The 22,455-nt window shown below is 41.4% G+C and overlaps 1 protein-coding gene across 3 annotated transcripts in view; it reads left to right on the forward strand.

Annotated features, from left to right (window-relative positions):
* The window catches only part of ARFIP1 (ADP ribosylation factor interacting protein 1), a 140,036-nt gene that overhangs the window by 95,477 nt on the left and 22,104 nt on the right, over nt 1-22,455 (forward strand). For all 3 annotated transcript variants that reach the window (XM_040331914.1, XM_040331915.1, XM_040331916.1), the window contains 2 exons: nt 15,684-15,841; nt 17,972-18,146. In XM_040331914.1, the coding sequence (XP_040187848.1) occupies nt 15,684-15,841; nt 17,972-18,146 (333 nt within the window). The remainder of the gene's footprint in view (nt 1-15,683; nt 15,842-17,971; nt 18,147-22,455) is intronic.

The following is a 22,455-nucleotide window of genomic DNA, read 5'->3' on the forward strand; positions in this document are numbered from 1 at the left end:
CGCTAGGTGTGAAGAAGCCCATTTAAGTGTAAAACCACCACTAAGCTTTTAGGTAGGATATACTTACTGTGGAACCTTGGAGAATCCAAGGAGAATGCTTGTAACCCAAAGTACTCGCATATCAAAGCGAGTTTCCCCATTCAAGTCAATGGAAACAAAAATAATTTGTTCCCCATCGACTTCAATGGCATGCAATACCGCTTGTGGCCAGAGGCGGGGGGGGGGTGGAAAGCCTCAGAAATGGGAGGAAAGACCCGAGGATAGTTCGGCAAACCTTGGAAAGACTCCGTTCACGAGCCTTTCCAAGTTTTGCCGAGGTCAGCCGAACAGTCCTTGGGCCTTTTCCAAACGGCGACGTTCGGCTCCGGCTTTGATGTGTACACTCCTGGCCACTGCAGCTAAAGGTGGTGCGGTTTGGGCCAGGGTGAGGAAAAACATGTCTTAACTGTTAATGAACCCTTACTGTTTTGGAGATGATCCCAATAATACCCCAGACATATTTTGGCTTGCTCCAGAAAGACCTACAATAAGGGAATGGTTTGAAAGAATTGAATATATACACAACATGGAGTACTTGAGTAGTAAAGAGGAAGATCAGATAAAAAAGTTTGTTGGAATTTGGAAATAGTGGGTAGATTATTAAAAAAACAAGTAAATATGTGGAGAATTGTCTGGAATAGTGAAATCCCGGGAGGGGGTGCCCTTTGCGGGTTGGTGGGGGGGGGGGGGGTGTTAGTAAATGATGGGGGGGGGGGGAGGGAATATATACATATTTTTCTTACATTGTAATCATTTGTATAAATAAGTTTGTATATTGAAAATTACGGTAATCAAAAAAATAAGGAAATGGGGGACTGAAAATTTATGGCTTTCACTTCGATGTTCTCGGCAGTATGTAACGTGTGCAGTTGCTGTTTTACATACATAGTCGCACCCTGCCCATGTGTTTGCTTTTGTAGGTGTTTGCAGAGCAATGGCGTTGCTTATTTGTTTATTTATTTAAAGGATAAGTTAAAAACTTATTATGTGAAGAGTAGAACACCTGTCAGTTTAAAAAAAAAATTCAATTTGTCCTGTTTACCATTATCACTTACAAGTGAAAGTTAAAGAAAAACCCAAATTTTGGGTTGTCCCCAGAAAAGTATAAATAAGAGGGGAACTCTTCCAATGGGGAAGCTCTGTATCTGGAATGAGTCAACTAACAAACACTTGATGTGCCTAAACACAGAAGGAAAGGCCTTCAAAAAAGGGCTGGGCAAATGCCCAGTGTGCATGTGGCTTACAAGTGCATATTGTAAAAATGGTGGTTCTGCGCTGTGAGATGACTGCTACAAATATCTAAGTGCAAGTGCAAGTGCAAATGATCCAATGAATAAATATAAAGTGAATTGATGAAAATCGTCATCTGCAATAAGTAAATGATTGAAACGGTGGAATATGATAAATGTCCAATGTGCCAGCCTAAGTACAAATAACGATCAAAGAGTGAAAATACATAAATGTCTAATGTGCCAACCTAAGCACACATAACAAAAGAATGAATGAGTGATGATTCCCTTCACCATGTTAAGTGAATAAAAGTCTGTTGCCTAGCCAATCCAATGTGGTGAGACCTCAGTATGCACTAGCCTCTCACCTTACTACTGTAAGGTAACAGCCAATTACTAGGTCAGGTGCTCTGTGGGTCCATCTCCAATCGGTTTAGTAGTAGTAGTACTTTATGATGAATACAGCCTCCCGTATGATTACCTCAGTTCCAGTAATAGAGGTGGAAGAAAGATCCCAGATGGTGTAATAACGTTCAGCAAAGGGTTTGTTATGATAAAACCGAGCTGATACACTGCCTTTTTTTAAAAGCTGACGTAAAAACATTTGCACTTTAAATTTAAAGCGGAGTTCCGGCCACAATTTCACTTTTTAAATATAAATACCCCTGTAATACACAAGCTTAATGTATTCTAGTAAAGTTTATTCTGTAAACCAAGGTCCGTTTTGTTAGGTTGTTACAGCATTTAGACACTTTATAAAATAGAAATTGACTGGGGCCATCTTAAGTGTGGGTATCATGAAGCCAGACTGTATGACTTCCTGGATTTCAGCCTTGCAAATCTCGCACATGCTCAGTGCTGCACAAGCAGTGTAATTGGTTTCAAATCAGGTTTCAGCACCTGTACTGTCCAAGTCACATGATTCTTCGAGACTGGGGAGTGCACAGACTCCTGGAAAGTTACACCCACTACATTCCCAGGAGTCTGCGGTGTAGGTTAGGAAGCTTAAGCACCTAGGTGCAGGAAGAGGGAAGATTAACTATCCTGCCTAGCAACAACACTTTGAAGGCATCTAAAAAAAAAAAAAAAATTCTTAAAGGACTAATGACATTTTTTTAAAACTACTGATGTAATGTTATATTTATGGGTGGAACTCCACTTAAAGCTATTTTGCATTTAGATATTTGCTGTAGTCCTCTCACAGCGCAGCACCACCATTTTTACACTTTCCATTAGGCCCCTTTCAGGCGGATGGATAGAATGGTGCTTTTAGCTCCGGGTGCACCCGGAGCATGATGGGACTGTGACGTCATAAGAGCCGCGCACACAGCATTACAGTGGGAGGAAACGACGTGTCAACATCGAAGAAGGCGCCAGAAGCCCGGCAGAAGACGTCGAAGAAGCCTGGGAGGGGGGCCGCTGTAAAAGAGCTAAAGTAGAAAGCGCCCCCCCGGCGGAAGAAAATCAGACGGCGGTGAAGACCGGCACATCTCCCCCCCCCCCCCCCCCCGCAGAAGGCATTGAAGAAGCAGGCCCCCCCCTCGTAAAAGAGCTAAAGAAGAGAGGGGGGGGCCCCCGGAGCTGACTAATTACTTTAAAAACCCTGTGTAGTGTGTTTTTTATTTTTTCCGCCAGGTGAATGGCCACATCGCGCCCCCCTGCCCCAAAGCACCTACCCCCCCCATGTTGAGGGCATGCGGCCTGCCACAGTTAAGGAGGGGGGAGCGCTCGCTCGTCCCCACCCCTTTCCTGACCGGCCGGGCTGCTGCTCGGATACGGGTCTGGTATGGATTTTGGGGTGAACCCCACACCGTTTTTTTCGGCGTACGGGGGTTCTCCTTAAAATCCATAGCAGACCCAAGGGCCTGGTATGCTCCTGTAGGGCGAATTCATGCCGTTTTTTTTTATTTGAAATTTGGCGTGGAGTTCCCCCTCAAGATTCAAATCAAACACGGTGCTTGGTATTGGCAGGGATCCAAGTCGGATCCCCGTTCAATATCGTGCCGCGGCTAAATGCAACCGCAGCTAAAAGCACTGTACAAATGCAGCTAATCACTGTGCCTGGAGTCTTGAATTCCAGCAAAACATAAACATGCTTTTAGCTGCGGCTAAACAGCCGTCCGTGTGAAAGGGGCTTTAATCTGCTACGGATCAGTTGAATAGTGTCTGCTGCTGTAGGTTGTCTGTAGTTACCAAGTTCCAGCTGACAACACTAGAGTTCCACCTTTTTATTCATCTTATCAGTGCATGGCTTCCCCACTCTTTAGTCAGCAGGTTGCAGGTGAGAAGGTAACACCACTGTATTCACCAGGAACATGCTCTGCTTAGGTGTAACTTAAGACTAAAAAAAATAAATAAAAATATGCTTCCACTGAAAAAAATTAACTAGGTTGGGTGTATATATGAATACATTCCAGTAACTACAGGAGTAACACACAGCTAGATCTGAGGATTAAAAAAAAGGTTGTTCAAACTGAAATATATTTATTGACCGGGTTGCATAATGTATACAGATTACTCACTGAACAGTATTTTACTAAAGAGTCTACTAGGTCAGGGCTCAAAATTTCAAGTCCTGAGCCACTAGCCAGGCCTTAAGAGTTACAAGCCACCAGTTGTTTCATAGGCGGAACACTGAATCAATCTATCATCACACAAGCCGGTCTAGGGGGGCGGGACCTTGTTACATTGCGCTGCCAAACACAGTCCCAGCTCCATGACACACAGCGGGAGATGCCCGCTGCATGTGTGATACAAGAGGAGGGGAGAGAGAGAGGGAGGGGAGCGCTGCAGCCTCTGCTCAAAGTGGCACCAGGGAAGTCCAGCCCTGCCGCTCTGTGTCCTCTCTGTGTCCCGTTTCCTGGCTGATCGCTTCAGCCAGGAAATGGTCAGCCTGGTCCGTCCTTGCACCTCACTCACCCTACACTAAATACTCGCAAAATTCGAGCATGCAAGCCGAATTTTTGAGGGCTGTACTGGGTTACATGATATTTACAAATTGCAAACACAACCATATTTACAATGCAATGTACTTGACACATATGAAGTTAGTTTACCTCTCAGCTTCAGGTCTGTTCATATTGAGTGCTTGTATGTCTCGGAACAGAGAGCACAAACCTTGGTAACCATTCATTATATCACCTTCTCCTTTCTGTAATTGGTCATTGTACCTAGCAAATGTATATTGGGCACAGCCTGATTGGAGGATTAAAAAAAGACTGCTTTTTACAAACCATGTGAAATGTGGCGAGGAAAAAAAATGGCAACGTCTTTTGTAGGAAAAGTAACACCATCAATGGTTCAACCCTTTCCCTTACAGGGACAGCGGAGGGTTTTGCACACATTCAGGTCTAACAGGTGCAGTTGGTTGTTTGGCCATACCAGACCAAAGAGCCTGGTATGGATTGGGTGGGGGGATCCCTACGCCGTGTGTGTGTGTGTTTGTTTTGTTTTTTTTGTTTGTTTTTTTATAACAATTTTTCAATTGCTGCAAATGTTTTGGGTATTTTTTTTTTTTTCATTCGGCTGTCATTTAGAGGTCTACCGATATTTTGCCTTTTTAAAGATATCGGTATCGGCCGATTGTCTGGGATGTGAGGTAGGGGTGTGCTGAGTGGAATTATTCTGCCCGCCCGCTCGCTGCTATCTGCTGACTTTTTTTTTTTTTAGTTTAGGAAGTCGGCAGCCAACCAGCGGGCCGGTAACAGCCAATCGGCGGCCGCCGCTGCCGAAATCCTCCACTGTAAAAAAAAATGTCCCCTGACGTGCTGCGTGCCCTGCCTACAAACCCCAGAATGCAGCGCGGGCTGGTAACTGCCTGCGCGCGCTGCATTCTGGGGTTTGTAGGCAGAGGCAGGGCGCGCAGCACGTCAGGGGATGTTTTTTTTCAGAGTGGAGGATGTCGGCAGTGGCGGCCGCCGATTGGCTGTTACCAGCCCGCTCTGCATTCTGAGGATTGTAGGCAGAGACGGGGCAGCACGTCAGGGCCAGAAACGAATGGAGCTTTCTTGTGCTAGGCTAGGAGATGGAACGAAGCCTGGAGCGCTCTGCTGGTGGGCATTGATGAGGTGGCAGTGAATGACATTGGGCTGTACTGGTGGGCACTGATGTGAGGCACTGGTTGGCACTGATGAGGTGATGCACTGGTTGGCAATGATGAGGTGATGCACTGGTTGGCAATGATGAGGTGATGCACTGGATGGCACTGATGAGGTGATGCACTGGATGGCACTGATGAGGTGATGCACTGGTTGGCACTGATGAGGTGATGCACTGGTTGGCACTGATGAGGTGATGCACTGGTTGGCACTGATGAGGTGATGCACTGGTGGGCAATGATGGGATGCACTGGTGCATTGGTGAGGTGGCACTGATGGGCACTAATGAGGTGGCACTGGTGGGCTCTGATGTGGACACTGATAGGCTCCACTGGTGGGTACTGATGAGGTTGCACTGGTGGGCACTAATGGATACTGATAGGCTGCACCAGTGGGCACTGACAGGCTGCACCCCACCTCTCCAGCCTAAACAATTATCTCCTCTCCACCCTAGGTTTTTTGAGATGAAGGAAAAAAAATTGGCCTAAAATATCGGCCGCAAAAAATCGGCAACACATATCGGCCGCCCCAATTTCGAAATATCGGCATCGGCCAGAGAAAAACCCATATCGGTCGATCCTTAACAACCAGCTATTCACTTACTCACTTAGAATGCACTGTGCAGCGCATTGTTGGGTGCCCTGCGGGCGAATATCCCGCCGTGCGCCCCGCAGATTCCAGTTTTCGACGAACAGTTGATGTTCGGGCCAAACTTTTGCTCTAATAATCTAGTGTCCTTGCGTTTTTGATGCAGAAAAACTACATGCACCGGCCCTTAAAGCGGATGTGCCATGGGGAAAAAATATTAAAAGCCAGCAGCTACAAATACTGCAGCTGCTGACTTTTAATATTAGGACACTTGCCTGTCCTGGAGTCCAGCGCTGATCGCAGCAGAGCACGAGCGATCGCTCGTCACTCTGCTGCTCCCCCCGCCATCCACGCTGAGGGAACCAGGAAGTGAAGCGCTGCGGCTTCACTGCCCGGTTCCCTACGGCGCATGCGCGAGTCGCGCTGCGCCCGCCGATTGGCTCACATGCTGTGTGCTGGGAGCCGAGTGTTCCCAGCACACAACGGGCGACAGACGGGAAGTCAGAAAAACCCGTCTTTTGCCCGTAGCGTGTGGCCGGAAGTGGGTGCAAATACCTGTCTTTAGACAGGTATCTGCACCCCCCTCCCCCCTGAAAGGTGTCAAATGTGACACCGGAGGGGGGAGGGTTCCGATCAGCGGGACTCCACTTTAGGGTGGAGAACCGCTTTAAACAACTATAAGATCAGGCTGCAACATAAAAAAAAGTGAATGGGATCTGAATACTTTATAAATGTACTGCATATTGCTGTCTAACTAAAGTATACTCCTAATTAAAATAATATTTGCCTCCTGTTAATGAAGATTTCACATAAAGTTATTATCCAACAAAGTTATTGGTGATGTCTGCAATGTTTAGTTATATTAGTTATGTGGCCTAATTGGTCAAATGAATGTGTATATACTATCTTTACCTGTGTGCTTTACTGCAGAATGGGATATTGCCTAGGTGTATATTATATACGCCCTGATAGTTTACTAATATAACCTTTTGTCTGCTGTTAGCGGGCTGTCCTGACCCATTTGTGTCCTGTTCTACGTGGCCTTACATGTTGTCATGGTAAAGTCAGTGCTGTACACTGGTGTTGTGGATCATCGGTTCTCTTGCACCTGCAGCTTTTCTCATTGCACTCGTTTTGCTCACCCTTCAAAAGATGGTTTATATGTCATTTGAGCTGTACTTTGATCATGTATAATTGCTTGCCAGCCCACCTCTTGTTATTCTTGTTCTCTGTATCACTGCATTGATGACTTCAGCGTCTGTGATCTAGCTTTTATGAAACAAATAGCTCAGCGTGTATATGCTCTGCTTCATATTCTATTTTCGGACAAATGCTGAGGAATTCAATAAATGGCAACTTTATTTTTGCTTTTGTTTTAACAATGTTTAAATGTCTCTTTCTGGCATTTAACATGCATCTCAATTGCAAGATCTTCTGGAATTAAGACTGTGCACACTTTTATTCTTACCAACATGTAGAAAAACATTTGATGTGGCAGATTTGTACATGGAGGAGGAAGAGGTCTGATTAAGCCTGCTTTTCATGTTTAGACTGTTGCTCTACTCAGAGAATGACTGACTGCTTTTAAGCAGATCTGAAAATGCCAGGATGTGACTGCTACCATTTTAATTCTGAATGTTGTAGCTATTGTTACAGCTTGAACTGGGCTGGGGGGTTTCAGTGGAGCTTGGGATTTTAGTTTTGCCAGCTGCATGACAAAATATATTTTTAGTCTGTTAAAGGAACATTCTGTAATTTTTATATTATCTCTGTGTCCTCTGGTAAGTGATTTCCAAAGAAATAGGCCATGATCAAAATTGCAGATCAGAAAATCTAGGTCAGCCACTCAGAAGCAGAGTAAACAAGACAGCCAAGCAAATAGCATTTTTAGAGGATATTTGCAATAGTAGACATGTTTCTCTAAGCAAAGGTTTCCTTTAAGGCTGGATTCACTCTTGTGGGTGCGAATTCCAGCTCTGTTATCTCTGCAACGAGATAAGAGAGCTGTTAAGCAGATCATGTCTGTTTTAGCTGCGAATTTGGAGACCTGGGGGGGGGGGGGGGGTGTGTTGAGGAGAATGAGAGAAATCCTGATGATAAATGAACACATCTGCGAATCAGATGCGTGCCGATAGAAGAAAATGGGCCTGAATTCGCACCTGAGCCGCACCGCAATGCCTAGAAAACGCACACGTTTTTTGGGCAATACGCAGTGCGAATGCTTCGCACGTATGTGAACCAGCCTCATTAAAATCAATGTATTTTATAGTGTTATGTGAATTGGATGCGGTTTAAGCCGCACTCAATTCGCATAGGTGTGAACCCGGTCTAAAGCTTTTATTAACCCCTCCCGACTGACGTCAGCGGGGGCATCTCGGCCCCCTGCCCACTGCATCTCTCAGAGATCCGGTCATGTGATCATGATCTCGGCTCTGAAATTAGGTATTTGCGGCATTTTATTTTTATAAATCGTACACAGAGGGGGACACTACAATAGGAGGCAGTGCTGATGGTGCAAACAGGTTAGAGTGGCTTAACAACCACTTTAAGTTTTTCGGGATTTTATGGTATTCTTGATTCAATAACAGACCGGCTATCAAGATCTTGGCCAACAGTGGTGTGACATTTCTGGTGCTGTGTGAGATGTTTAGGAAGATGAGCTCAGTCCATAGCTTGCATATAATTTTAGCAATTCGGGTAGCATATATTTAAATTGATGGGGTGGGTATTACCGCGCTTACCACAAGAGTGGGGGGAAGGGAAAAGGAAGGGGTACAGCTGCTGCACTAAATAGTGTATCAAACCAGGAACAAATGAAGAATAAAGGGGTAGTGCTGCGCTGTGAATAGGGAGTGGGATAACGTGCAGAGGAAGTGTAGCCAATCCTTATATATGGAAAAAAAATGGGGGAAAATATAGTCTGGCTACTAATCATGAGTAGCAATAATAAAAAATGATACTGGTATACCATACAAATAAATATCATCAAAATAAACGTGCTACAATGCAGCCAAAGCTAGCTGAAGAAATGTGAAATACAGAGTGACAGTGCTGGTGTCATATAGTGAAATAATAACAAACGTACTGATACACAAAAAAGTGTACAGCGTGCGAAGCACACCAGTGACTGTAATAAACTAGGTTAAATGTCCATGCAGCAGATAAGTATAAACATAGCAGCAGGCAAAATCCAAAATAAAAGTGCTGGTGTAGATGCCAAAGTGACGTGACAAAAGGGGTTGATTTCCGGTGTTTTCTTCAGAGTAAGTGAGGATGTCCCCTTGCCTTACTGCTGTAAGGTAACAGCATAAAAACCCAGGTACACTTTTCTGGTCTTATCCACATAAGGTGTCATCAAAATGGACTGTAATTGGAAAAAATATAGATCCCTCTCGGTAGTCACGTCCAAACCGTGACAGTGACTCGCACCCAGGGAGATGAAAGTGCCAATAGTGCAGTATCGTTTTAAAATTGGGTTTATTCAAACAAAATAATACACTAGGTACTCACATAGTTGTTGTGATAAAAACAGGGCGTTCGCCAACGTCACCTCCGGTACCTCTTGGTGGACTCTATGTAATACTCTTGCGCGTATTCGTCACTTCTCGTAACTTCTTCAGGAGAAGTTACGAGACTCCTGAAGAAGTTACGAGAAGTGACGAATACGCGTAAGAGTATTACATAGAGTCCACCAAGAGGTACCGGAGGTGACGTTGGCGAATGCCCTGTTTTTATCACAACAATGTGAGTACCTAGTGTATTATTTTGTTTGAATAAACCCAATTTTAAAACGATACTGCATAGAAGGGATAAAACTAGAGAGAAGAGAGCACAAGATATCCGCCTTTGCGGATGACATGATGCTATTTGTATCTAACCCTAGGGAGACACTGCCTAAAATAATGGCGGAATATGAACAGTATGGGGAGATCTCGAATCTCAAAATTAATAGAGACAAAACGGAGATACTAAGTATATCATTAAGTCCAAAGGATCGTAGGGAATTGGAGGGGCTCTATCCATTTAAATGGAAGCAAAGGAGGGTGAAATATTTAGGTATATACTTGTCCTGCAAGGAAAAGTGCTTCTATGAAGACAATTATATACTACTACTGAATAAGGTAAAATCAGACTTAAAAGGATATAGGATAGATAGAGTATCATGGTGGGGAAGGGTGAATACTATAAAAATGATGATTTTGCCTAAAATTCTTTATATTTTTCAAACACTCCCGATAAAAATCCCAGAAATATATTTTAAAATCCTGGATAGGATAATAGGAGGTTTCATATGGAGGGGGAAAAAGCCGCGTATAGCAGTGGAGACTCTGATTAGATCTAAAGAGGAAGGAGGAATACAGCTGCCAGACTTCAGAAGGTACTATGAGGCGGCAGTACTGAGGAGGATTACAGATTGGGCGCAGGGGGAGGGGGGAAGTAAAAAAAAGTGGGTAGAAGTCGAAGAAAGTTTAAGTAAGAAAGAGCTGGGAAATATAATATGGGTACCGAGGCAATATAGAGGACTACCCCTGGACACTCCAGTAATAACAAAAGAAACTTTTAGAATATGGGATAAGGTCTATAAGAAAAATAAATTGCCCTATAATAGCCCGCTGTTGCCGCTTACAGGTACGGATTTCTTTCCTCCTGGCAAGGAGGGGGGATTATTCCGGAAGTGGGCAACTTCAGACACTCCAAGATTAAAGGATATAATAAAAGGAAATGAAGTGCGCCCGGTGGGGGAACTTCAAGAGAAATACGGACAGTACCCAGGAGATAGGTGGAGACACAGACAAGTCCAACATTTTGTCGGCACTTTGTCGAAGCCCCTGCGAACTACGAATGAACTAAATCAATGGGAAAAACTTATGACCCAAGAGGAACCTGGGAAAAGGGGAATATCAAGTCTCTACAAGATGTTGACAACCAAGATAGAGGTAGGAAATTTGAAAATGATAGAAAGCTGGGAAATAGAACTTAATCAAACTATATCCAATAAGAAGAAGAGGCAGGTGCTAGAATATGTGCAGGCCACAACGATGGATGCAAAAGTAAAAGAAACCAACTATAAGTTACTTACTAAATGGTACTATGTACCAACTAAACTGCACAGAATTAACAGTGAGGCGTCCCCCCTATGCTGGAGGGAGTGTGGGATGGAGGGAACTCATGCCCACATATGGTGGCAATGCCCCCTCATCCAGGTATATTGGCGGGAGATACTAGGTCTGATTAAAAAAATCAGTGGATATGAGATAAGATATGACCCATGGGAATGTTTGTTCCACACTACAAGTATGTCCAGGAAAAAATACAGAGGCTCCTTGGTCCCGTTCCTACTGAACGGAGCCAAGGCACTAATACCTAGGAACTGGAGGGAAAAAAGAGTACCCTCGATAGGGGAATGGCTCCAAGAAATTGATAAAATGCAAGTGATGGAGGAGTTATGGTCCTTTCAGGTAGAGTCTGGGCCAAGATATGAAAGGACTTGGAAGGGATGGAGGGATTTTAGGGCTAGGGGGAGGGAGGGGGGTGGTGGGGGGGGAGAGAGTGGAGGGGAATAGAGAGACCGTGGGGGGGAACCATTATGGGGCCCCCTCCTTCCCTCGCGTCTCGTTTTTTTTTTTTTTTTTTTTTTTTTTTTCCTCTGCCCTCCTACCTTTGACACTTAATGTGAATACACAATAAGGGAATCAACCCCTACACCCTTCACTATATTCTAGACGGACTTAGAGTCCTTCTTTTCTTTTTTGTGGTTTTTCCTCTGTTTTTTTTTCTTTCCTTCTTCTTTTTACAACTCTTTCTAGCTCTTTGTATATTTAAGTAAATACACAATAAGGGGAATTAGCCCCTAGATTTTTCACGATATTTTAGAGGGACGTAGTGTCTCTCTTCTTTTTATATAATTTTTTTTTTTTTTTTTTTTCTTTCCTCTTTTTTTTTTCAACTTCTTTGTGGTTTTGTACACTTATGTAAATACACAATAAGGGGAATTACCCCGATACCTTTCACTATATTCTAGTAGGACTTAGTGTCCTTTTCTTTTTTTTTTTTTTTTTTTTTTTTTTTTTAATTACAACTCCTGTCTGGTGTTGTACACTTATGTAAATACACAATACTCACTACATTCTAGTAGGATGTAGTGTCTTTCTTTTTTGTTATTATACTTAAGTAAATACACAATTAGGGGAATTAACCCCTATATTTTCCACTGTATTTTAGAGAGACTTAGAGTTATTCTTCTTCCTTCTTTTTTTTTTTGCACACTCATGTAAATATACAATAAGGGGGTTAACCCCTATACCTCTCACTATATCCTAGTTGGATTCAGTGTGTTTTTTTTTTTTTTTTTTTTTTTTTTTTTATTCAACTTCTTTGTGGTTTTCTACACTTATGTAAATACACAATAAGGGGAATTACCCCGATACTTTTCACTATATTCTAGTAGGACGTGGTGTTTTTTTTTTTTTTTTTTTTTTTTTCTTTTTTCTTTTTTTCTTTTTTTTTCTCTCTCTCTTTCTCTCTCCATATCTCCCTCCTACCCTCTCTTTCTCTCGCTCTCATATCTCCCTTTTTTATTTTTTTTATATACGTCCTCCCCCCCTCCACTTACTGTAGGTATAGGTAGTGGGGTCCTATCCCTGGGTATCTCCCTTGAAGAGTGGAAATGGAGGGATAGGCACTGGGGCGGAAGGATGGAGAAATCCAGGAGTAGTACATAATATCGGTAGAAGAAGATAGAGCCTTTAATATATTTTCAATTTTCATTGGAAAGGGTACATTTGGAGACCATATATGTTAGTCTGTATATTGATTTTATGTTGTATTAATTGTACTGTTTTGTATAAAAAAAATGAATAAAAGATTTTGGAAAAAAAAATAAAAAGAGTAAACACAGTTGATTAATAATAAAGGGCTTCAGCCAAACACAACGTTTTTGTGTTTTATCATTCATATTCTCCAAAAAATGGCCAAGAAATAAATTCTGCCAGGATATGTAAACTTATGGGCACAACTGTATTTATGATATATGTAAATGTATGAACGTACTTGTGTATTATGCATAGAATTATGTATCAAAGCTAATTTTACTCTGTCAGAGGGTAATTTGTCATTGTTCTTTCTCAGGACTGGTCAACTAGTCTTTACATATGCAGTTTTGGACTTTGTACTTCCTTACTATTTCCTTACGCTCATGTTGAGCACATTGGTTGTACCAAAATGTCTCCTTTTTTTTACATCTTGTCAAAGAGTTTAAAACAAATATCTAAAGATAGGGTATTGATTTGGGATTGCCAGTAAACTTAAGACATTGTGGGCCAGATCCACATACATGTAGAACGGCGCAGCGTATCAGGGATACACTACGCCGCCGTATCTTACCTGGCTCTAAGTCAAATCCAGGAAGAATTTGCGCCGTAAGTTACGGCGGCGTAGTGTATTTCTGGCGGCGGAATTCAAATCGGCGGGTTGGGGGCGTAATTCATTTAAATGAAGTGCGTCCCCGTGCCGATTGAACTGCGCATGCTCCGTTTTGAAATTTCCCGCCGTGCTTTGCGCGAAATGACGTCGCAACGACGTCATTTTTTGAACTTCGACGTGACTTGCGTCCATCCCTATTCACGGTCGACTTGCGCAAAAAAAAAATTCAAATTTCGACGTGGGAACGACGGCCATACTTTAACATGGCAAGTCTATGTATACGCCGCAAAATACCATCTTTAACTATACGCCGGAAAAAGCCGACTACAGACGACGTTAGAAAATGCGACGGCCGCGCGTACGTTCGTGGATCATCGTAAATCGCTAATTTGCATACCCGACGCGGAAAACGACGCGAACTCCACCCAGCGGGCGCCGAAGTATTGCATCTAAGATCCGAAGGCGTACGGAGCCGTACACCTGTCGGATCGAACCCAGAAGCCGTCGTATCTTGGTTTGAGGATTCAAACTAAAGATACGACGCGGGAAATTTGAAAGTGCGCCGTGTATCCGTAGATACGCCGGCGTACTTGCTCTGTGAATCTGGCCCTAAGAGTATTTTCCTGACTGATGGAGTTGGGTAGATGATTGAGTACTTAATACGAAATTAAATCTCATTTGGCCTTTAAATGGGCCCCAATGTTGTGAAGAGTTTGCCATGAAACATTGACTTTTAGGGCCTATGGTTTTTGAAGATATATTTAGAATTCGAATGATGGCATTACATTTCTGAAATGTATAGTAAAAAATTTCATCTGCACAACCCACCACCTTGTTTTCCAAAACCTTTAATGCTATGCCCCTAATATTTGGTATGGATCTTATGGAAAAATTGGGGTTTGAGCATCAGAATTAAGATTAGGGGAGATGGTGAACTACTTTTTTTTTTTTTTTCTTTTCTCTCTACCCTGTATCTTTTATATTTTTCCTCCACATTTACATGCAGACTTGGCTGTCCAACAAAATTGACAACTGTGAACTTTATTTAAATGGTTTAAAGCCTCACATGTTTTTTCTTTTTTTTTTCTTTTTATGGTTCTGATCCACATGGAATAGTTGACAGATTTTTGCCAGGCCTTAAAATGCCCCCCCCCCTTTTTTTTTCTTTGGTAAAAATGCTGCTTCCTGCAGTCTTGTGCTCCATTCTGTCAAAACTGAATCACAACCACATCCCTCGTGACTGGAGATGAGCTCAGGTATCCAAACTTCTCTCTTGTTAAACTTCAAACTCGCTCTTTTTTTCTTTATTGAGCTGCATGTGGGCATGACCTGGCCACACATTGAAGTTAAAAGAAAAAAGCATGTGTTTGGAGATGATTTCAGAGGACACCCAAGTTCCTCTCTAGTCGTAAGAAGGGTCCTTTCATAAAACTGTATCATAAAGGAAGAGGAGTGTCTGATCAAGTCTGTTATGGATTCTGATTATTGTGATCAGTCTTGCATTGCACAATCCTATTTAGGCACTGCTGTACTAAAAAATAAGCAGAGGTAGGAGTTTGAAAATACAGTATGTACTGCTATCTATTTGTGAATTGCTCTAAGAAAAAAATACTATTAATTTCATTGCTCAAGCAACCCCATAAGCGTTTTAGCTTGTTCAGACCCCTGATACTGTTACTTTTGTTCAGCTTTGTTTGCATATACATGTATAGAAAATGAAAAGACCTTCTCATGGTTTCAATCATTCTGGTCTCCCTTTCCTTCCTAGACTCCCCTATCCCTACTCGCTAAATGAGCGACCAACCTCCCTCTAGCTTCACCTCTTTGTCTAACTATCTTCTGTTTTCTGCTCTATACTTTTCAGTTCAGGCTGTACATTGCACCACCTTTTGGATTTTTATGGGCCTAGGGGGTGCCCCGTAGTTGTGGGGAACCTCGCTTGGACTCCTTGGCCCTGACTGTATCATTAACGCTTATATTTACTACTGCTGTGCTAGCTCTCATTTTTTTTCTCTTTGTCATTTTTTTTTTTTTTGCCCTTCTTCTCTTTCATCCTCAATGCTAGCCCCTACGTGGGAGGAACTTTTGCTTGTGAACCACTTGTTTAACCTTAAAAATTGTTGAAACTGAAAATTTTAAAAGCCTTTGAAATAAAAAGGAATTCATGTTGGGCTTACTTGCAATTTTATGCATGCAATGTTTCTTTTTTTTTTTTTTTTTTTATAGTGGGGTTTATTTTGTTTTCAAGGTTGGATGAAGCTGTACTGTTTTGCTGTTATCTGAGTTGTGTCTTTCTTTTACACTTTAGGAGGAATTTGGATACAATGCAGATACTCAGAAGCTTCTTGCCAAGAATGGAGAAACACTACTTGGGGCCATGAATTTTTTTATTGCAAGTGTAAATACACTAGTGAACAAGACAATTGAGGACACATTGATTACTGTGAAGCAGTATGAAACAGCCAGGTAAATAAAAATGTGTTCTTAATTAAATGCATAGTGTTGACTCTTTTTGTGTTTTGTTTGTTTTTTAATTACTACATCTTTTACAAAATGACCAACAATTAATCATAGCCTCCCCAATCACAGCATACCAAAAGAATGCCTCTGGTAGATGAAGCTATGCTATTTACTATTGTGCAGTCCCTCAGAACATGAGTAATATCACTGCAAACTTTTGTTTAAGTCAATTTTATAGACTGCTCTTTAAGGCTAGGTTCTCACCTCTGCGGGGCCCCGTGGGGAAACGCGCTGCACTTTAGCAGATGTGCTATTCTCAATGGCACTACCAAGCCATTGAGAATAGCGTGTTTTCACTTTTGCTATTTTGCTAGACCACACAGGGCGGAAGCACAATGCAGTTTGGTGTGGAGCGATTTAAAAAAGGCACAGGACTTCTTTCCCTGCAATTCTCTTGGATAGGGCAACACATTGAAAAGAATGGCTGCTTTACCAGTGACATGCACATGCAAACGCACATGTAATTCATGTGAACCAGGCCTAAAGGGGCTTTCCTTGTCTAGACTTTCTTTTCTTCCACCAGATCAGAAATGTGTGGATACGACATGTTTCTATACCTAGAGGTGCTGGTAAAGCACCATGATTTATTCTTTGTGTACTTTTATTGTGTTAAATATCGGTGAGGTCATGTGTGTTTAATCCAGCAAACAATATACACTGTTTTTGATGGCATTGTTCCTGGGGAAGTACAGTTTAATTGCATATTTGTGAAGTTTTATTAGAAGCTTATAACTGGTGATTTATTTTATACTTGTCGTCGCTACAGGATTGCACTTGCCCATTCATGAATTGTTCTGTTCTTTAAGGCTTTCATTAAGTAAACCTGGAGTACATCTAGCTACATGTAACATGTCAGTTTAAACCATATACGCATTACTGTAAAAATGTTTACCTTTTTTAAGATTGATGTCTATATACAAGTAGGTTCTATGTATAATTCCTGTATTCACACAATATATTTCACACTTTGCTCTTAAGCGTATAAAATAGGGACTATTCATTCAGAGCTTAATTTACTTGATAGGACTGCAAGGTGGCTATTGCTGTGAGTGACTTGGGTTTTTAAAAGCATCCACAGCTTGACTGTGAAAAACTTGGTTTAGCCCAGTTTTCGCAAATGTCAACACTTCTGTGCTGTCATTGAACTGTAAGCTGGGTGTGGATATTTTATTTTACATGCTAAGACTAAGAATGTCTTCTAAATTGGCGTGCTGTCAGAACTTCGGAAGATAAACAGAATATTAGAAAATATTATTCTAAATCATTTTACAAATTACAATTTGATTGGTTGCTTATCTGTTAAACTTTCATCTGGTTTTGTTGTAAAATTACGTATTCAGAGTTAATAAAGAAGAGAAAAATGAAATTGTGTGTACACTATATACTTTAGATTGTAAGCTCCTTGAGGGCAAGGAGATATATATATATATACTCTGTGTGTATGTACACGCTCTGTAAAGTGGTGGCGCTTTAAAAGTACCTATGAAATAATAATAAATAGAAAATATCCTCTAGTCAGGTAGTGAGCATCCCAGAAGCATTCTATCTTAACTTTTTTGCATATACACAATGAAATGAGCTTTCCTTTTTTTAATGCACGTTTTTAACCATGATTAAAGATCTTTACCACTAAAGTTACCGTAGTTGCTCTGTGTGACATGAATTAAGCCGACCATACATGGATCGGAATTCAGCCAATTTAACATCCTATTAAGTTGACTTGTGTATAACTAGCCTGCTGGATATTTTTCTCCCTAATAGTGGGGAAGTCTCCATACAATACAAAGGCTCAGCAGGAAGAATTCCCCCATCCACATCAACAGTGTGTATGGATAGGGGAATCTAGTTATTTTCTTTTGTTCAACTTGCTGTTTGAATGAAAAAAGGGACTCGTGTATGGCCAGCCCTACTCGGGTTTTGCTAGCATTGCAGACTGGAGTTGAGGAACACTGGTATAGACCATAATTTGTTGTTGGCACTTTGACATCTTTTCGGTGAATATGATGCCTACATTAACATTTTGTTTTTTTGTTTCTCTTTAATAAGTTTTAACATTTTTTGTGGTAACTTTAACAGGATTGAGTATGATGCATACCGTACTGATTTAGAGGAACTAAACCTGGGGCCACGTGATGCCATTACCTTGCCCAAAATTGAGCAATCGCAGCAACTTTTCCAATCGCACAAGGAAAAGTACGACAAAATGCGAAGTGATGTCTCCATCAAACTAAAGTTCCTTGAGGAGAACAAGGTAATTGCCATAATAATGCTGGAAAACAAATGCATTATTAGTGTTAAAGAAATTAAATAACCGCATCTGTTTCTCACTAAATGTTTTCTGAACATGTTCTGTTCTTGCATTCTATGACCCATTACACCATGCAAACTATCCAGTGAGAGAGACTTCCAGCTTGGTTGTTCTTGCAGTTACACAGGTGTTTTGTGTCGTCTTTTTATTATTATTTTAGCCATGTGACTATTTCCCCTTGCTGACTGCAAATTTTTGCTTTAGCTTTAAGGATCGTTACAGTTAAGTGAATCTCTGATGCCGCGTACACACGACCGTTTTTCATATCATGGAAAAAAATGATGTTTTTCTCGACGTCATTCCTCTCAAGCCTGCCTTGCATACACATGATCGTGATAAAAAAATGCTTGAGCAAAACGCGGTGACGTACAACACGTACGACGGCACTATAAAGGGGAAGTTCCATTCGAATGGCGCCACCCTTTGGGCTGTTTAAGCAAATTTCCCTTCTCATAACTTGCTTCTGAGCATGCACGTTTTTTTTCACGACGAGAAAAAATAGAGCAGGTTCTAAATTTTTTATGCCATTTTTTTTGTCGAGGAAAATGCTCTGGAGCCTACACATGATCTTTTTTTACGGCCAATTTAAAAAAAATTGAATTTTCCGATGGAGGAACTTTAAACTGAGGTTGTGCCAGCTACCTTACATTGTATTTACCACAAGGTACAATATAGAATACAGTGTGTTTGTGGTGACTTTCCCCATGAATGGCACTCAAAGAAACCTTGCCAGGACACTTCAGTGCATCTGCATTTCAGCGAACAATCTGTGCATTGTGGTGTACTATTTTTTCGTTTAAGTGTGTAGGTGTGCTTTGCTTAAAACATTCTTGGCTGTGTATTGACAGCCCATTCAAGATGGTTTGACTTTCAGGCTGCAGTGCAAGTATGGTACATTAAGGTGCTTGAAATAACAGTGTGAATCTGGCCTTAGTGCAGTTTTTTGGGGGGTGTGTGCCTTCTGCCCTTTTTGTGTTCTATGCTTCCCAGTCCTCGATGTAGCCAAATATTGACTCTACAGCCTCCTCTGTGCAGAATAGCTTTTTAAAATCTGTCAGGCCTGCTTTTCCACCACACCAGATTTATAAAAGGTCTTGCCCCACCCACAACACTGGCATTTTGAAGACCATGTACACATTTGTGTGTGCCTACTGTGCAACACAAATTCAGACTCCTTATGTACACTAAAATTAGAGGATTCATTCTAGGGCTATAATTTAGATTGTCAGCCTGAAATGGGAAAGTGATGTTACTGGCAGGATCTACAGGTATGAAACGATGCAATAGATAACCCAAAAAAGATTTCCTTAACAAATTTATAAACAGTGAGGCATCCTGCTAAAGTGTAACTATAAGCAAAATCAAAAAGTCTTTTAATCAACACAGACGTTTTTTTTGATGAGTACCCCTATTACCTGTTGACCACTTAAGCCCAGGAAGATTTGGCTGCTCAATGACCAGGCCATTTTTTGCGATTTGGCACTGCATCGTTTTAACTGACAATTGCGTGGTTGTGCAATGTTGTACCCAAACAAAATTTATGTCCTTTTTTTCCCTCACAAATAGAGCTTTTGTTTTGGTGGTATCTGATCATCTCTGCGGTTTTTATTTTTTGTGCTATAAACAAAAGAAGAGTGACAATTTTGAAAAAAAAACACACTATCTTTTACTTTTTGCTATAGTAAATATCCCATTTTTTTTTTTTTCTTAACTAACTTTTTCCTCAGTTTAGGCCGATTATACATTCTACATGTTTTTGGTAAAAAAAAAAAAAAAAACGCAACAAGTGTCTATTGATTGGTTTGCGCAAAAGTTATAGCGTCTACAAACCATGGGAAAGATTTATGGCATTTATATGGCGTTTTTTTTTTTCACTTGTACTAGTAATGGCAGTGATCTGCGATTTTTTTAGCGGTTTTGCGTCAAGACATTTTTGACACATTTTTAGGACCATTGACCTTTACAGAGCGAATATAAATATGCACTGATTACTATGTAAATGGTTGGGATGGGGTTAATATTTAAATTAAAAGACGGCATGAATTCATGAAAGACAAAAGTCAAACCTCATTTGGGGGTAAGTAAAACTTTAGACAAAGGCATGGCTGTGAAAAATCAGTTTGTAAATGGATAGAAAACTGTCTAAAAGATAGAATTCAGAGTAGTGGTTAATGACTCTTACTCTGAATGGTCTAAGGTTATTAGTTGTGTACCCCAGGGTTCAGTGTTGGGACCCTTAATTTTTAATATCTTTAATAATGATTAAGGGTCTGGGATTAATAGTACTATTTAAGTCTTTGCAGATGACACCTAACTATGCAGTGGAATAACGTCCTTACATGATGCTTCCAACTTACAAGATGACCTCAGTGCTCTGTCTAATTGGGCAACTATGTGGCAACTGCGCCCCTATGGATGGGCCGCCACTGTTTGGAAATGTTATATGTGGCACAAAACTAACAGTTGCTAAGGTATACCATATAAATAAGTAAATGCATCATATAAAGAGAGGTTTTGTTTATTGTCCTGATAGGTAATAAAATATATATACACATCGTCATAATAACAATACATACAGTAAAACGTATACTTCAATGTGGATGGAATCAAAGCACATATAGCACAAAGGTATGAAACTGTATAATAAAGAGCTGCGTTCTCTTTCTCAATTATTTGGGATGGAGGCACATGATTCATGAGCCTCATTTAAAGTCCCCCAATAAAAACCTTCCTATATTAACTATGCAGTTTTGCTGAAACAAAAAGCTTTGCCGATGGCAATAATGCCTAATCACTGTGCTCCTACCTGGCATGGGCAGTATTGCTGGCTGGCTTGATGCAGATGCCTGCAGACAGTAAATAGTGTTACCACACAGCCTCTCTGTACAAACAGGAATTGACTGAAGCTGCTCTATCTTAGTTCTCTATTACTTTCCAGTGCATTCTGGAAAACAGGAGCCTCCACTTCCTCTGCCCCAGAGCCCAGCTAACACTTCATAAATGCCGTGTGAGCTGTTAACGTGTGGATACAGAGCATTGCCATCAAAATCGATGGAGCCAGCTAACAAGCATTGATGCTTCATGAAAGCGACATGCTGCTTAACCACTTCAGCCGCAGAAGATTTTACCCCCTTAATGACGAGGCAAATTGCATGCCAATTCTGCAACTATTGCCAGCAATGGCACCATCTGATTCCCATTAGTAGTTCCTGTACTACTTTTGGTGACTTCGAGGGGGTGGGGGGATTTGTATAGACAGGAAGCCTTTCTTTGTAGTGGTGCTGACTACTACAGTAAATTTCAGCTTCCCCAGTGACCCATCAGGTATTCGATATGTACATTGTGCCAAGCTGGACCAATATAGATATGCGATACAGATAATTATTGAAGTTCAGCTTTAAGTAACAACCTTTCCTTGTCAACCCCTTATTTAACACCTTGTTGTTTTTAAAAATGTAAGTCTACCCTAAAACTAAAATCCCTGCATCTAAGACATCCACATTCTAAGACTAACCTCTCTAGCCCTGTAAAGAAAAAATCGGTATACATTTTTTTCTGAAGCCGGTCCGGTCTCCAGCGGCGAAAGCTCTGCAGAGGACACAGCTGACAACGGCTGTGAAATGAATGGGGAGTGACGTCACCCATAGACCCAGCAGAGCCGTGGCTGACAGCTCAGCTTGGGGTTGCATAAAAGTTATGTATAAGGGTTAGTGTTGGATAGTGATGTCTGTAGATGTCTGTAGATGCAGGGATTTTAGTGTTGGGTTGGACTTCTCCGTTAACTTTCCCTAATGAATTCCCTCTTCTCCTATCCTATATTGAAGTTCTGGTACTTTGATTTATGTTTATACTATTGTTAGAATTTTTTTTCCTTTAAGCCTTAAATCTGTATTCACACAGGAACAGACAGCTGCTAGAGTGCTTTACCTCTCCGATAGCTGTTCATTCCTGACTGGTAGGGGGCTGTGTGTTGTGCGATTTTTTTCAAGTGGACAAAAGTACACACTTCAGTTATGACGCTGTAGAGTAGCCGCCATGCAGTTCCATGCAGTGTGCTGTAACAAATGCAGCATATCTGAATTGTATTGCCAGAAGCTGCAGCACAGCTTCGTACTATGTTGCAGTGTGTCCGTGCCTGACAGGCATTTTAAAGTGGTTGTAAACCTTCTCTGACCACTTGCACCTACAGGTAAGCCTAGATTAAGGCTTACCTATAGGTGCAAGAAATATCTTCTTAACCTACACGGTTAAG

This window comes from Rana temporaria, chromosome 1 (genome assembly GCF_905171775.1).
Source record: "Rana temporaria chromosome 1, aRanTem1.1, whole genome shotgun sequence".
NCBI classification, from domain to species: Eukaryota; Metazoa; Chordata; class Amphibia; order Anura; family Ranidae; genus Rana; species Rana temporaria.